Raw genomic sequence first — 17,309 nt, forward strand, 5'->3', positions numbered from 1 at the left:
CAGTTGGGTATTGCAAGAGAGGATGAGTAAATGGTTGAACTCACTGGAATTACACAAATCTTATCACATCTATACACAATCATCCAAATATTCAAGGATTTAGCAATGTATACTAAGATGGCCATGCAAACTCGTGAGTTGTAGTTTTGCAATTTGGGACATATGATACCTATTTTACATTCATAATGTAAATCATATTCATATCATACCTTTTTTATAATTCATAATATTAATTTCATTATCTCTGTTAATCACATACTTAGAAGTTACAGATACGAATTATTTCTATAAATTATGTTTAATCACAGAATCACAATAAATACCGATGTGATTAAGCTCCACCTTTGAATTTTTTATTATTTTCTTAAAATGAAGGACGTGTGGGTGTGTGTGTGTACATATATACATATATATACACACACACATACATGCAATAGTTGTGAATTGAATGAAATTCACCAGGACAATCTGACTTGTATTTCAAATAATAGGAGTTTGAATATTACCCTCACTGAATCATTGAGTCAATATAGAAATTTATTTCATGCTTCGAGATAAAACAAAACCTAAGAAAAATATGCTAGAATTGGCTTTAGCAACAGCCTAAATACTAAAGCAATGTTAAATTATACATATTGCATTGGTTTGGGGATCATCTTTAATGTGAAATACATATAATGTACATGTGTGTACGTGCATGTGTGCAAATACATATATATACATATATGTATTATATGTAGTGATTTAAAGTCTTTTCTCATATTCTAATTATTAGGAAATGAAAAGAGAAAAAATAAAGTCTAGTGTAGAGAAAAAATGTCTTGCATTTTCTGAGTCAATCGTGCAATTGCCTAATAAATTCGCTAAGTAACAGCAAGAATACGATAATTATTTAGTTCTGATCTGCTGAATAGGAATTTTAACAGTTACTAAGTTCTCTCCAGGTAGTGAGTTGAATGGCCAAAATCACAGTGCCGTTTCCTGCTTCATGCTGTGCCCATTTAGTAAAACAGAATTGGTCACCATGTTCTTAGCATTGCTTTTCAGAGATGTCATACGCACCGCTGAAGAGCTGAGTAGGTAGCTGGTTCCTCTCTCTTGATAGGACTTCCTCCCACAGCAGAGTTGGCTGTTGAAATGCCTCCTGAAGCTTTCACTGAGTAGGTAAAGAGCAAATGGGTTGACACAAGAATTGCCAAAACTGAGAACCCGGGCAACTAAGGTGACAATCATGTGGCCTAGAGATGGATCAATCTCATTATAATTGAAAGACCGATACATGTAAAGGATGTGGTTTGGAAACCAACAGAAGATGAAGCAGCCCACAAAGACAAGCACAATTTTAGCCAGGCGTTTCCGTGTTTCCATCTGCAAATATAAGAAATTGATCCCATTGGTTAAAGTGAAAATGGAACCAGCCACATCCCAACTTTATCAAGTCAGGAAAGAGCAAAATTTACAGCATGATAATACATCCAAAATACACAAATTATTTATTTTCCTCACCAAAGTGATAATGGATTTTAACAGTTTGATAAAGCTTATTTTGGTCTCTACATTATTTGCATTAAAAAGTATTTGACAACTTATACAAAACTAGGTGGTAAATTACTAAATGCTGTCTTCATATTATTTATTTATTTTCGTTTTGCTTAATGCCTCATTGTGTGTAACATAAATATAAATCATTTCTGTTTGTATTAAATCCACTAAATTAAGAAATCATAGAATATATTCAAGCTTAGGTGTTTCAAAAAAAATTAGGGTGTTTTAAATAGGAAAAATTGATCTAATGAAGCAGGGCTTGACTTTTTAAAACTACCACTCCACAGGAAAACAAAATGACAACTTGAAATTTAAACTCCTGACTTACACAAATCAAAAGCATCTGATATAACTATGAGTCTTATAAACATTATTATATTGTCACATTCACAAATAAAAATAAACTTTCCTTCTCCATAAAATTTACATATTATGTTTACTGTTTCTAAGAGGGTATTCAAGAGTATAATAAATAGATAAAATTCAAATATTGGACATCAATATTTTTAATCTAAAAACTATTTCTTAACATCAGTAGTTCAAGGGGTACCTTATATTTGTCTAATTTGTTTAAATATTTAATTAAGGCAACATGGACGTGGAATACTAATTTATTGAAAGACATTGGTAGTAGGTATCATAATATTTTCTGAGTGAATACTATTGGTCGTCAACTAGAATATTCCAAAGAAGACTGGAAAGGTTTGGGATTGGAACATATCTGATGGTAGGTAGCAGTAGAGTGGTGATGGAGGAAGCAAAGAATGGTGCAACTGAAGAGAAGCCCAGGCCAGGAAGCAGAATGTGATATTCCACACGGATCCCAGTGGCATAAGTTAGGCAACCCAACAATCAATCCTAAGAAAGTCAAATGTGAAATTTATCTTTCTAAGCAGTGTCATCCCTTCCAGGTGGACCATGAATGCAAGAATGTCACAGCAGTCTATACTTGGAGATTCACGTGCACAGGCAGGCTGTTGGCATTGCGGTTATTTCTCAGCAGATGTCAAGACCCAGTTGCCCTGCCAGGGTTTATAGGTCCCAATAGGGAAATTCACAAAAACAAGGCAGGCAGGCCAAGGCCATTAAAAATTTAAAAAGTGAATCAAGGGCAGTGTCTATGAGAAAAACTCAACTTTAGAAACCAAAAGCAAATACTCAAATACCTAATTGAGATACACAGGGCTCACATTGGATCACAGGGCTCAAATAAAAGAACTAATTATATAAAATAGAAAGCACAGTGAGCCAATGATGTGAACACATTGCCTCACTGATGCCAAATATTTAGATAAAGTCTATGAATTTATCTAACAATGCCTTCAATAATTGGGTGATTTTTTTAAGTCTTTAAAGCCGATGTGGATCTTTGATGCTGATGGCCACCAATTCATAAAGGTTACCTTCCATGCAAGAAACCTTTACTAGTTTCTGCTGTTTCTAACATGCCCAATGCCCCAGCCTAATGCTCCATCTATGTTCCAGTAAATTTTAAATGATCTGCGATTCAATTTCTTTGCCTTTAATTTGGAAACAAGCATCGGTAACTACTCTGTACCTGCAAAACCCGTTAGAAGTTCTTTTCTAGCTGTACACAAATGTACAACCAGAAACTCTTTCTCACAAGAACACTATTTCTGTCTCTTTGTGTATTAACACAGTTGATTTTTACCTTAAATTAGTACTGCGTATTCTTGAGGAAGAAAAAGTACATAAGGTTCATGATGTAATTTTTAAATAAGCATATTATCTTTGTAGGGAAAGTTACAAATTTGAGTTGGGTCACGTACTGCTTCAGCACCAGCCCACCTTTGGATTGCACTTTTGGGTTCCTTTTCTGCTGCTCTTGCTATTCCCCTCATCTCTCATTCTGACTTCCACCTAAATCCCATCCCCAGATCCCAGGCAGTGTCCTATAGTCCTTTCCTGATGCATCCTTCTTCTAGACTCCCTGCCATCCTTAGTGGGTTAATGGGAGAAGAGACAATAATCAAATTAATGTATGCTCATACGTGAAATTTTTCTGGTTTATTATGTTGTTTGTTAAATAAAAATCTGCATGTAAAACAGGCCTTTCAATACATTAATTTCTAATGGTGGAATGTCCGGTCTTATCACAGATCCAGGTAAATGATAAACTGAACCTAAGTGGGCCTTTCCAGGGCTCTGATATGACCATATATTAGAGATCCCCACATATCCGTTCTAGTTAAGGCCTATGAAGGCCCAACTCTATTCTCATCAGTCATAGGATTAAAAGCCCACAAAATAAACCAATAAATAGCAGTTACTTGTTCTGACCACACACCACCAACCCATACCTACAAAGCTTACCTGTTTTTTGGTATGTTCATTGTATTCTCCAGGAAGATTGTGTGCACTTTTAATTAAGGTCTTTGCAATATGATAATAATAAATGCTAATAATAGCAAGTGGTATGAGGAAATAGACCAAGAAAATGAGCACTGAATGAATCTTTGGATGTAATTCATCTGTTTGAGGGTATGGGATACATGCTGTGAAGCTGCTATTATCCAAGCTGCTGATGCGCGCCACTTCTGAAAACACCGCTTCGGGAACTGCCAACAACACGGAGACCACCCAAATACCCACGGCCTTCACACAGGTCCACAGCAATGCCCCTGAGGTCTGCATGTCCATGGGGTTAACGATGGCTCTGTACCTGGGAAAATGATACATCTCAAGTTATTCCAGAAAGAAAGAAAGGAAAGAAAAAAGAGAAAGAAAGAAAAAGGAAGAAGGGGGGGAAGAAAGAAAGATAAAAGGAAAGAAAGAAAGAAAGAGAGAAAGAAAGAGAAAGAGGAAAGAAAAGAAAAAGAAAGAAAGAAAGAAAGAAGAGAGAGAGGGAGGGAGGGAGGAAGGAAGGAAAGAAAGAAAGAAAAAGAAAGGAAGAAAGAAAGAAAGAAAGAAAGAAAGAAAGAAAGAAAGAAAGAAAGAAAAAGAAAGGAAGGAAGGAAAGAAAGAAAGAAAGAAAAGAAAGAAGAAGAGAGGAGAGGAAAGGAAAGCAAAGGAAAGGAAAGGGAAGGAGAAAAGAAAAGGGAAGGAAGGAAGGAAGGAAGGAAGGAAGGAAGGAAGGAAGGAAGGAAGGAGAGAAAGACATCCTGCTTAGTAAGAGAGATGCCAACAATATTCTGTCTTTATAGCTCAAATTTATTTATTCCCTGGCTGCTTAAAAGTGTATGGAAGACCTAAGGTTCCTGGTGTCTCTCAGTCTACAAGTCATTCCACTACTTATTAGCACAGAAAACAGGAAAGGAGAGAAAAATATTTTAAATTGGCATTTCCTAAATCCTAGTCATTTCATTTCCAAAATCCTGGACATTCATTTACCTCTTAAATTCTTCTAAATCTATATATGTTACATCTATCATAATGTATTGAATACCAAAATATAAGATGTTCACAAAATAATATTATTCAATTCTTCCTTGATACTTTTCCATAGCTTCTGAGTATGAGCCCCTTCACTCTTTTTCTAAGGACATTAATGAATTTTAGAAATTAATCTAGATTGGTCATACTACATTTTGACAAAATAAAATAAATAAAAGACTAATCTAGATTGGGATTTTCTCCGTAATCCAATAATAAGGACTGAAAAACTTGAAAGCAAAATAATATTCTGCCTTTATAGCTCAAATTTATTTCATGTCAAGATCCCATAAAATTATTTTCTCCTCCAACCTAAAATATTAATGGCAATATACTAGTAGTGTACTAGTGATAAAGGAATCACACTCCAGGACACAGTAAACAATCCAAAACTTTCTACAGCTAACTCAAACACACATATTAAGTGAGGCAATGATGATGCAAACAATTCAAAATGGTATGTAAACCTCAAATTTTTTATATTTCTCTTTAAAGTATTTCAGGTGACACTATACCTAGCAAATAAGATTCAGTGCCACATGATTTTAGTTAGACAAATCTCAATTATTACCCCATCTCTGACATTTTTTGGAAAATCACATTTATCAAGCACATCTCCACCTTCTTCTTGATTTTAATTTCTAAGATATTATGTTAGCTTTACTTTCCATCATTTTTTCTGAATTTTAAAATTTCTGCTATCATCTTTTGTTTCCTTTAAGTTTTTTATGTTTTCAAATTATTTCTTTTTTATAGTGTCCTATTCCTATGTTATATGTGCACATTCTTGCCATGTATCTCTTTTTTTTTTTTTGACAGGGTCTCACTCTGTCACCCAGGCTGGAGTGCAGTTGCCTGATCTCAGCTCACTGCAATCTCCACCTCCCAGGTTCAAGCAATCCTCCCACCTTAGCCTCCCAAGTAGCTAGGACTACAGGTGTGTGCCACCAAGCCTAGTTAATTTTTGTATTTTTGTATTTTTGTAGAGAGCAGGTTTTGCCATGCTGCTCAGGCTGGTCTCATACTCCTCCTGGGCTCAAGTGATCTGCCCACCTCAGCCTCCCAAAGTGCTGGGGTTATAGGTATGAGCTACTGCAGCCAGCTCTTGCTATGTATCTATAAAACTAATACAAACATAAAAATTTAATCTCTTTCCAGGTTGTTTGGTCTCTTTGTGCTGTAATCTCTCCTAATAAATTTGCATTATTGACTGACAATTCATATTTAAGAGCAAAGTAACAAAAACCTGATTGCAATTTTTTTTCTGTGGAAGAAGACAAGGAAAGGGCAGAGAGGTTATCACTACAAAAAGATCAAGCCTTCTTTTTAGATTCTCAAAAACCAGGAAGGGTATTCTGAACTTTCCTCTACGTATTTAAAAAGGAGAAGAAAATGTCACTTCTCTACCTCATATCTAAGCACATATACAATTGTAGAGGTACTGTTGTAGTTTACTTGGGCTGCTATAATAAAGTACCATATACTGGGCGCTTATAAACAACAGAAATTTGTCACAATTCTGAAGACTAGGAAATCTAGGATAAGGGAATTGAGAGATTCAGTGTCTGGTGAGGGTCTCCCTTTTTTACACAGATGGATCTTCTTGCTGTTTATTCAAATGGTGGAAAGGTCAAGCATCCCTTTGGAGTCTTTTATAAGGGAATGAATCCCATTCATGTGAGCCCCACTCTCATGACCTAATCACTCCTAATGGCCCACCTCTTAATGCCATCGTCTTGGGGAGTAGGATTTCAACATATGAATTTTGGCCAACATAAACATTCATATCATAGCAGGCATTATAACCATAAAAGATACAGAGAAACTTTAAATAGAAATTAAAATAATAAATCTCTCATTTTGATAAGATTGCTAGAAACAGGTACAGAAATGTCAGTTTAGGGAAAGCAAGAAACCTAGCAGAAATGCTGGCCTTTCCAACAAGGAGGATTATGAGCCACCTCCTGCAAGAAAAGATAGACCCCAACGATAGTCTCTAAATGATACACATTTGAATAAAAGGGCAGAATTGAAAATCCTACAAAAATAGAATTACAGTCGAAAATACAGATTACCAAAGTGTTATTAGTACTGAGACATAGCTTACAATTGTCGAAGAAAAATGTTGTATACCAACTGTGTGTATCTTTGAAAGGATAAAAAGCAAAAAATAAAATGAGATTGTGCAAATTAATGTGGACATGTTTTATCATGCTTCCTTCAAATATTTATAGACATGGGCAAAAGTATCTCTTAGTATAAAAAGTGTTTCACTGTGTATATTAGCATAGAGGTATGTGTAAAAAGGTACATTTTCCCTTATAAATGGTCTCAGGAGGATATCCCTAACTGAAAACTAAATACTAGAGAATGTTGATCAAAAGGCATATAAAGAGAAAAATCATCACTATTCATGTATTAAACCTCAATAAGTAAATAGATTTCTTCATCAATTCTTATTTTGGATCTCGCTTGTAACATCTGTATAGTTTAAATTTTAATGTAAAGAGATAATTAAGTTTAATCATAAAACAAAATACATAATAAAAATAGGATCTTTTTTTACCTCTTATAGAGTCATCATAGCATCTCAAAAATCTCCAGCTACACTAATCTTTCTAATGACACTACCCAAAATTTCTTTCTTTCTTTTTTTTCTTATTAAACTTTCATTTATCAGGCAAAGAATAGGTCCACAAAAAGTCTGAGTGTGAACTGCACGGTAAGAGAAAGGTCTTGCTCACTGTTATATCTCTAATACATAACACAATGCCTGGCCTGGCCAGTAGAGTCCATAGGGTCTCAATAAATGGTTGAAACTATAGCCTGAGCAACAAGGAGATCCTCATTAGGAGCAATTGTGGTAAAGTGGGTGGGAGTTGTTGGGTATTATGTTGAAGTGGGAATGGTGATGACAAATGGAGACTGAGTCTAATCTAGTGATGTCTAAGATGCATCAATATTCAGAAACACCTAGAGAAGTAAAAAAAGAGAGAATATGATTAGGCTTCTCTGTAGACTTACTAATGCAGAGTCCCTAGAATGTGAAGTGTGGGATTCTGCATATTACTGACATTTCCAGGTGATTCTGATGATAAGCCAGGTTTAGAAACCATGTTTTAAGAGAATTGTGTGCAGCAGTGAGCATCTTTGCCACAGGCTTCCTGCAAGGTTGTCCAGTGCAATGGGTGCACATTCAGCAACAGAATGGATAGTATCTGGAATCCAGCAGAAATTCAGCATTTGAAGAATCAGATGCCTGCTCTTTAATTATGATATGTCACATCATGAGGAAGACATTATTCTTCTTTTGCAAATAAGGAAAACACCACCTTATGGCCATGAGTTTTGTGCTGTTTTATCCTTTTTCTCCAAGTAAAACATTTGGATGTAATGGATACATGGTTAGCAGCACCCAGGAACCATAGACCCAAGCCTGATGCAATCTCTCCTTATTTATAGTGTGTCCCAAAAGTTTCAGATCAAGATAGATGAATAATCTTCAAAAGCTATAAGTAACATATAAATTATGGCAATATTATGAATCTTGTGAGAATTATACAGTTCCTTTCTAATTCAATGTGTGAAATTACTTCTAAGTATAAAAGAAAGAGATAAACTAGAAGTGTTCAAGATCAATGAATAAAAGATATCTAATTTATTGGAGTCAAATAACGTTTATTTAACAATAAGCCCTGTAAATTCAAATTAAAAACTAATAAATTATGTGCAGAAACTACAATTGATTCTGCTTCTATGGGTATATAAAAATAACAGAGCATTTGTTATGGAAAGCAAATTTTTCTTTTTGAAAATGCTACAAGAAAGCTCTCAGAAAAACCTATGACTCACACTTTGTGAAAATATGGGTCATTTTATATTTTCCAACTTTTCTTTTCCCTGCCCTTGGTTTCCTCCCTTTTTAGTCCTGTGGTGTGTTGTTTGTATTCTTATTTTTAGGCTGCCTTAAATTCTCCTGTCGCAAGTCTGATATGGTTTGGCTCTGTATCCCCAACAAAATCTCATGTAGAATTGTAATCCCCAGTGTTTGAGAGAGGGACCTGATGGGAGGTGACTGGATCTTGGGGGCAAATTTCCCCTTTCTGTTCTTGTGGTAGTGAGTGAGTTCTCATGAGATCTGGTTGTTTGAAAGCATGTAGCACTTCCCTCTTAGCTCTCTCTCTCCTGCCACCATGTGAAGACATGCTTGCTTCCCCTTCACCCTTCTGCCATGTTTCTAAGTCTCCTGAGGCCTCCCCAGCCACGCCTCCTGTACAGCCTGTGGAACTGTGAGTCAATTAAACCTCTTTTCTTTATAAGTTACCCAATTTCAGGTAGTTCTTTATAGCTGTGTGAGTAATACAAAGTTGAACAAAAATAAGTTGAACATAAATAAGTCATCACTCTAGCATTATAGGGTGAGTGTGGACTATTATTCTAAAGTGTTAGAAGCACACTCTTGGTGCCAATCTCACTACCAATTAAGAGACTGAGAGGCAAGGGCTATGGAGCAAAAAAGAAAGTATCATCTCCAGTCAGGGGCAGCTGGTTAACATGAACCTGAGCTTCAGTCAGGAGTTATTTGATGAGAAAGCAGCAAACAATTAACAGCACTGCCTCCCACCACTGGACAAAGACTGACGGAAAAGTCCTATGAAGCCTAGGGAGTGTTAGAACCAGGGCCTGTATCCAATCTATTTCAGTATCTTAACAAATAATTGCACTCAATAGAATATCTGTTTGCATTGATATAATATACAAATAATATTAATGATTCAAGACTTTGTCTACTGACCTAGTTAAGGAATGAAATCTGATTATCCTAATCAGCACACAAAAACTTGGATTTTGTATTAACAATTATTAATGCATTAGAAACTTAATCAGATTTAGCACAACATTATTTTTGCGTTTAATCCAACATTGGCTATTTGGTAGCAGAAGAAAGTATCACCTAATACATTAAACTAATATTAGTTTATTTTTATAGTTTTTATAGTTTTATTTTTTAAATTTAATTTATAAATGCATTTTGGTTAACAGTTATATAAGAAGCCAGAATAAAGAATTGATATCTAGTTTTATATTTGTTAATACATGAAATTATGAAGTTTACAGTCTAGCACTAGGAATCTGTGAGAATTTTTCCTATGAAGGAAAAAGGAAAACTCCATTCCTCAAAGTTATTTGCATTTTAATAATGTGCCATCAGAGGCCAAAAGGTCTTCAAGAATCAAAGAAATAACATTCCAAATTTGGAAATGCAGCTACTCATATATAGAGAAGGAGATAACTATAACACCAACCATGAGCAAAATATGGCTTATGGGGCGCCACCAACCCGATGTCACAGCACACACGTCCCAATACTCCACGGTGGGAGGTGAGAATATGTGTATGTTTGTGTGTATGTGTGTATGTATGAAAGTGTTAGAAACATGACAGAATATAGAAATACTTTTAATCAACTACTTTATGTAAGCAAGCAAGCAATATACATTTTCAAAATTGTAACAAAAATGTCTATCAAGTTAACAGTAAAAAAAAATAATAAATTAAGACTACCACTATCACCACTTCATACCATGCACTGTCTCTCCTCCAGCCATACTGGTTATGATGATGTGCCTCTGAGGCATGACTGCAGTGGGCACAAAAGCTGTTGCCTAGGGATGTGTCTGCTGAAACTCCTCGGAAGAGTTTGGAAAGTTGAGGATTAATAGTCACAGACACCAGCCGGGAGCGGTGGCTCACACTTGTAATCCCAACACTTTGAGAGGCTGAGGTGGGCAGATCGCTTGAGGTCAGCAGTTCGAGACCAGCCTGGCCAACATGGTGAAACCCTGTCTCTACTAAAAATACAAAAATTAGCCAGGCATAGTGGTGTGTGCCTGTAATCTCAGCTACTCAGAAGACTGAGGCAGGAGATTTGCTTGAACCTGGGAGGCAGACGTTGCAGTGAGCCGAGATCGCACCCCTACACTCCATCCTGAGTGACAGAGCAAGATTCTGTCTCAAAAAAATGAAATATAATAATAATCACAGATACCAGTGTCATCTGACCACCCTTTGGCCATATCAAACAAGGTGATTCAGGCCTCAAGGTAGATTCAAAATATTTGTGTTTTTCATTGTAGTCTCTGCAATCTAATGATGCTGACATCAATGAAGTGTAGAACATGAGTCTCCACTTCACATTGGAATATACCTTCTGAAATCTCATTATCTTCCTGGGTTTTTTCTATGTACTGTGATCTCTATTTTTTAACTCTCTACTGTTACTTTATTAGGCAAAGACACTTAGGCCATCTGTGAAGACAGGATATATGATACAAATAATTGAATTTGTTGTTTAAAGACTCTAATAACAGAATTTTTGTTTGTTTATTATAGTTTTTACTGCTGCAACTACTACTTAATTTTGAATTCAAGGCGCTTCTTTTATTTTGCAGTTACATTTTATGATGTTTTTTCACTGTAATAAATCTAATGAATCAGCTCCTGTACTTTTTTTTTTTTTTTATGCTTAGGTGCTTTGTTTTAAACTCAGCTTTTAAGTCTGCTGGCAAATAAAAAATACTATTAGTAATTTCTTATACCAAGAATTGTAATAATGTGGATTAATGGTGAAGAGTTCAGACTTTAAATGGCATTCAAACATGTTGGCACCATCAGTGGCTAGCTGTGAGATCATAAAAATGTTGCTGAATTTCTAATCTGTTTTTTTAGCTTTAAAGATTTTAATTTAAATATAATAATGCCTATCTCACAGCATTGTGAGGATTGAAAAATCACACACACAAAAAATTAACACTGTGCTAAGTGCAATTAATCCTACAATTGATTCCACATCCACAAGAAATCATAGCGTTTGGTGAGATATAGTAAGAGGTCATCAAGTACTAATCAACTATTGATTGCTATGCTCCAGAAGAAAAATAGAAGTGTAGACAATATATAACAAACCATTTCCAACCCGTTTTAAGTGAATCATGGAATATATTGCATAACTTCATCAACAGTTACTCAGGTTTCTTAGTTTATATTTCCTAAACACACACTGGTAGACAAGGGTAGCCTACAGACCAAGTAGAAGAGGCATCTCACCTTTCCTTATCGTTATTTCTAAAGTATTCATTCCGTATTCACAGAATATATGATGCACAAATGAAACAGAGAAAGTCAGTAAATATGTGAGGATTATTATTTTCTCTGATCTTGGCCAGGGCAAATTTACCTGTGTAAATAGTCATGTGTCGCCATGACAATAGATTGTAAAAAGTGGTGTGAAATAAACTCCAACCCCGGGTCTTGCTACCAATGCCACGTCTTTAGAATAAAAGCATAATGATAGTAATTTAAACTACTGTGGTTGCTAATCATTAAGTTTTATTCTAATCACTAAGTAGGTTTTTTAAACTTTCTAGGTAAAATAAGATTGCATAAAGAGGCGCAGCTAAACTAGTCACATTTTTGCTTTGAAATTCAGAGAAAATATTTTAAAAGATAATAGAAATGCTGCCACATAAACAAAATTAAGTACATAATCTATGCAAAAGGCACCTAAATTTCCAAGAGTGTGGTTTTTAAGAAAGTGAATCATTTTCAGTTTCTCAAGTCTCTGTTGAATGTTGTGTTTCCCTCAGTCAGGATTAACTCTTCAGTGCCAAAGTAGTATTCCAGTATTATTGCAAATACCAGGAAATTCAGATACAGACTTATTTTTCATTAGCAACTGAATACGTAAATTAAAGAGGAGAGTGAATACCACCTTAATTATCCAAGTTAATTGTTTATCTAAATAGCTTAAGTCAGTCCTCCAGTCCCACCAAGGGAATTAAACCACAGCTCCATGAAAAGATAACTAATTTTGCATTTTTCCCCACCCCTATCCAAACATTCACTTCTGCTTAAATGGACCCTGAGTCAGGAGACTTGGATTTTCCTCCCTGGTCTTCCATTAGAAATTACATTCCCTGGGCCTCAATATGCACGTCTGAAAAATGACAGAGTTGAACTAGTTGATCTGCAAAATAGAATAATGGACACTTCACACCCTTAACATATGTCGAAAGCAGATTTAATATCAAAGATGTATTTCGGGTACCTATCTGTGGAAAAAAAATGTCTCTTAGCTTCAGGTATTAAACAAGAAGAATGTGAAAAGTCATCTGCCTAAAGAACATTTATTAATCTAATTGGTTTTACTTCTAAGAAATAGTAAAATTCAGTTAATAAATTTAAGTAAGTTCTCCTCTTACTTGAAAAAAATCAAAATTAAATATTTGCCTAATATTAAGCAGACATTCTTACCTATTAGATTCTTATTCTACTGCATAAAGGAAAGTACACTTATAAGATTTTAAGCACACACAAAACGCTTAAACAAGATACTCGCTCTTTTGCATGTTTATTCCATAGCTTTTCTATGAAATAATATTCCCTAAGTGTCGGAGGTGGGACTAGGAGATGCGATTTTAAAAGCAATTTTAATTGTTTTTTTAAAACATAGTAATTTTCTTGTATTTTTCCAAGCCTCACATGTCAGTCCATTTTAATTCTGTTTACTCTACTTCCCAGGTACACACTCTCTCCCTCTCTTCCTCTCCACACCCAACCTTTCCTTGCGTCCTTCTGCCAGTAGGTGCACTCCGGGTGAGTCTTCTCTACTCGCCCCTCTCCACGACTTTTCCAAGCCACCCACAGCTACCTGTGCTCTTACCTGTCGGCGCTGAGGGCAGTGAGAGTGAACACGGAAACTCCCACGGAAGTGAGCTGGATGACAGGGATCAGTTTGCAGCCCACCTTGCCGAACATCCACTCGTCGAAGAAGTAGCGCGAGGCGTCCACCGGGACGCAAGTGAGCAGCAGCAGCAAGTCCCCGGCCGCCAGGTTAGAGATGAAGATGTTGGGGACGCTCCTCATGGCGCTGTTGGTGATGAAGATCTTCACCAGCATGATGTTGCCCAGCAAGCCCACGGTGATGATGAGCAGGTAGAGGGACGGGATCACACAGCGGATCACCAACTCTGCGGTGGTCCCGTCCGAGGCCGGCAGGAAATCCCTTTCCCACCCCTCGGGAACGGAACCGCTCTCATTCTCGCCGGTGGTCACCGAGAGGTTGGAAGGAGACTTAGAGGGCATGATCTCCTCTCCAGAAGAGTCCGCTGGAGTTTTCACGCGCTCCGGTGCCCTGAGGACTGAACGCCCACGATTTGGGTTTAATCGATGTCCCTCCCTCTCGCCCCTGCAGGTTTACTGCCCACGGGGCGCGCCTCACAGCGCCAAGTCCTTAAGAGTTCAGGACCTGGGGAGGGGTCTGTCCACACACTCGGGCGCTCTGCTTCTAGAGGGGGGAAATGGCTCCGGCTAACTCTGAATTTAAATTTAAAAAAAAAAAAAAAAAAAGCAAAGCGGTTGCGTCTTTGTTCCGTATTCAGTGGTTTGTTCTCGCGGTTAGCTAGCGGAAAACAGCCTTTCAGGAACCAGGAGCTGTCCCCTGGGGATCAGTAGAAGCACCTGCCCGACAGTTCGCCCAGAGAAGCGGAAGTCATCCTGGCGCTGTCCAGCGGGCCGCCGCTGAAATCCTGGGTGCTAGCGCCGGGCCACCTGTAAACTGCTTTTCCCACAGCTTTGCTCTTGTTTGTGAAGTTCCTGTTGTATTGTGTGGAACTGGAGGGGAGGTCAGTCCTCCATGCATGTGTGTGTGCCCCTATATACATCCATCCTTACCCGCCTCCAAGCAGGAGGAGCCCCAGGTAAGAACTTTGGAATCTCTGAGAATTAAAGGGCTGAGCTGGCAAGTCCCTAATGCCGAAACACAGAATTTAGGGGAAAAAAATGAGTGCCAAAGAATGAAGCTCATAAATGAAATCCTCTCGCTACTCTTCTTCTGATCATCTACTGTTCTTACCTTAAATGTGAAAATTATTTCCTATAGTTGGCATATTATTTTTAAATTTATATTTTATTGAATTATAACATGTATAACGTACACATTTCTTAATCGTTCTGCTTAATCTAACCATCATTCAGAGCCCACAATCTAGCCACCATCTCCCAAAATAACTTGTTATTAAATAAGTGTGCGTCCTATTGAACATCGTATAAATGGACTCATTCAGCATACACTCTTGTGTCTAGGTTCTTTAACTCGACACCGTATCTGTGAGATCCACTCATGTTTTTTCTCAGGTGGCATTTTTCATTACTGTATACTACATCATTTTATAAATATACCAAAGTTTGTTTATCCATTCTATATTGATTAACATTTGGGTTCCTTACAATTTGAGTCAACCTGAGTAATGTTTCTATGAACATTCTTTTACATGTGTTCAGGTGCACATTTGAATAAATCCCAGGTGTGGATTTGCCAGGTCATAGTACTTGAGTATGTTCAGCTTTACTGGAAACTGACAATTTTTCAAAATAAATTACTAACTTATTTTTTCTTTTGGAACCTCGCTTGACAATTTTAATTGTCAATTCTTCTATTAAGGCAGAGTATATGTATGCTTATGATTGAGTAGTGCCACTCGTAGATATATATTCAATAAACATCTGATATGCTGTTCTAAATAGGTTGTCCCTAAGAACAAAACAGTTTCCCAAATCACCACCATCTGAGTCTAACATAAACTGACCAGAAATGGCGGCTCAGTTCTGGCGTTAGCTAAATAACACTCTTCATTAGGGAAAACATTTGACTAGTTATTCGTTATTAAAGGATAAAATTGAACAATTGAATAATAACCATGTAACTAGCCAAGGACTACCTATGATGATCTAGCCATAAACTGATAAAATGTGTATATATGCAACGTCATTTATAAATTAAGCAACTTTTCCAGATATTGCCCACCAAGAGCACTGTCACATCATAATTGAATTAGACAAGGTAAACATTTGCATTGTAATCAATTTTATGTTTTCTAACTCAAATAAAAGTCCTTATTGTACTCTTCTGGAATTTCACTACTTAAAATAATTCATTATAAAATTAAGATTAGTTAAATAGAATATTTATATATAAATATATTTGAATATATAAATATTTTATTTATATTTATAAAAATTATACACATATATAGAGGGAGAAGGAGCAAGAGAAAGAGGAAGAGAGAGTAAGGAAATTAATATTACATGTAAGTTGAGAAATGTCTCTAGGAATTTTATCTCCAAAGTTATTTGTTTTCTTTTTAACATCCAATCTTACTATACAGGATAAATTACTAAAGCAGTCTTCTAATTATGAAATGTCTAAAATTCAAACTGCAACTATGCCATTTTAATATATTTTATATAAAAATATATTGAAATCAAAATTACTGTATGAATTTTTATATTCTCCTCTGATTGTGTCTGTGTGTTCCTAATCATTTAGATGAGAAAAAAATGTTGAGTCTAAAAGCTGGATTAATAAATATCCAATTGACAAGCATTGTAGAAACAAGGCATCTGGATTGAATTTTCTTCATTTTAAGTAATTTTATATGTATTTACTTAAAGATTTATGTTCATTGTAGTGAAGAATATAATGAATATTTTAATAATTTTTTTGGTATTTTATTAAAATGTTATAAAGTTATTATAATAATGTATTATTTAGATTAATCACAAAATTACATATAAGAACACAATATTGTCTCATATTAATAGAATGCATACACATCAAAGGTAAACATCTACTGGAATGAAACACTATTTGTTTATTTATGTTTTGAGACAGGGTCTTGCTCTGTCACTCAGGCATGTGCAGTGGCATGAAGATGGCTCACTATAGCCTCAACCTCCTGCATTCAAACAATTCTCCTGCCTCACCTTCCCCATGTACCTGGGACTGCAAGTGTGCCCCACCATGCCTGGCTAACTTTTTAAATTTTTTGTAGATATGCGGTCTCACTTTGTTGCCCCAGCTGGTCTCAAATTCTTGGGCTCAACAATTCTCTTGCCTTAGCCTCCTAAATGTCTATGATTATATGCATGAGCCACAGCACCCAGCCATACAAACTTTTTTATTGTATTCAATATGTCATATACCATATTAGGTTCCTTAGACTCATATACTTAATGTTTATCAATATTCTTGGATAAAAATACTTGAGTCTTAATGTGATTCACAAAGACAAGATAAACTGTCTAATTTGAAAGAGACCTCATAAAACTGCATTTTGAAATTTATTGTATTTGAAATCAGTGTCTGTTATGTCTCTTTGTTTCTGGAGAAAACAATTGTGTCAAAAAAATGTGGTTTCTATATAAATGAAGTATACATTTTTAATCCTGAGTATTCGATGTTTATAAATACACATTGTATATTGTATTGCCCTAATACAGGAACTATTCAGAGCCATATTGATGCTGTTTCA

The 17,309-nt window shown here is 36.0% G+C and overlaps 1 protein-coding gene across 1 annotated transcript; it reads right to left on the reverse strand.

Annotated features, from left to right (window-relative positions):
• Window positions 1-662: 662 nt before the first annotated feature.
• On the reverse strand, window positions 663-14,221 carry NMBR (neuromedin B receptor). The gene is made up of 3 exons (XM_003255801.4): window positions 13,661-14,221; window positions 3,880-4,228; window positions 663-1,368 (listed from the first exon to the last, which is right to left on the reverse strand). The coding sequence occupies exons 1-3, from the start codon at window positions 14,080-14,082 to the stop codon at window positions 967-969; spliced, it is 1,173 nt and encodes a 390-aa protein (XP_003255849.1). The 5' UTR covers window positions 14,083-14,221; the 3' UTR covers window positions 663-966.
• Between the last annotated feature and the right edge of the window lie 3,088 nt (window positions 14,222-17,309).

The sequence above is a fragment of the Nomascus leucogenys genome, chromosome 3 (assembly GCF_006542625.1).
Source record: "Nomascus leucogenys isolate Asia chromosome 3, Asia_NLE_v1, whole genome shotgun sequence".
Lineage (NCBI taxonomy): Eukaryota > Metazoa > Chordata > Mammalia > Primates > Hylobatidae > Nomascus > Nomascus leucogenys.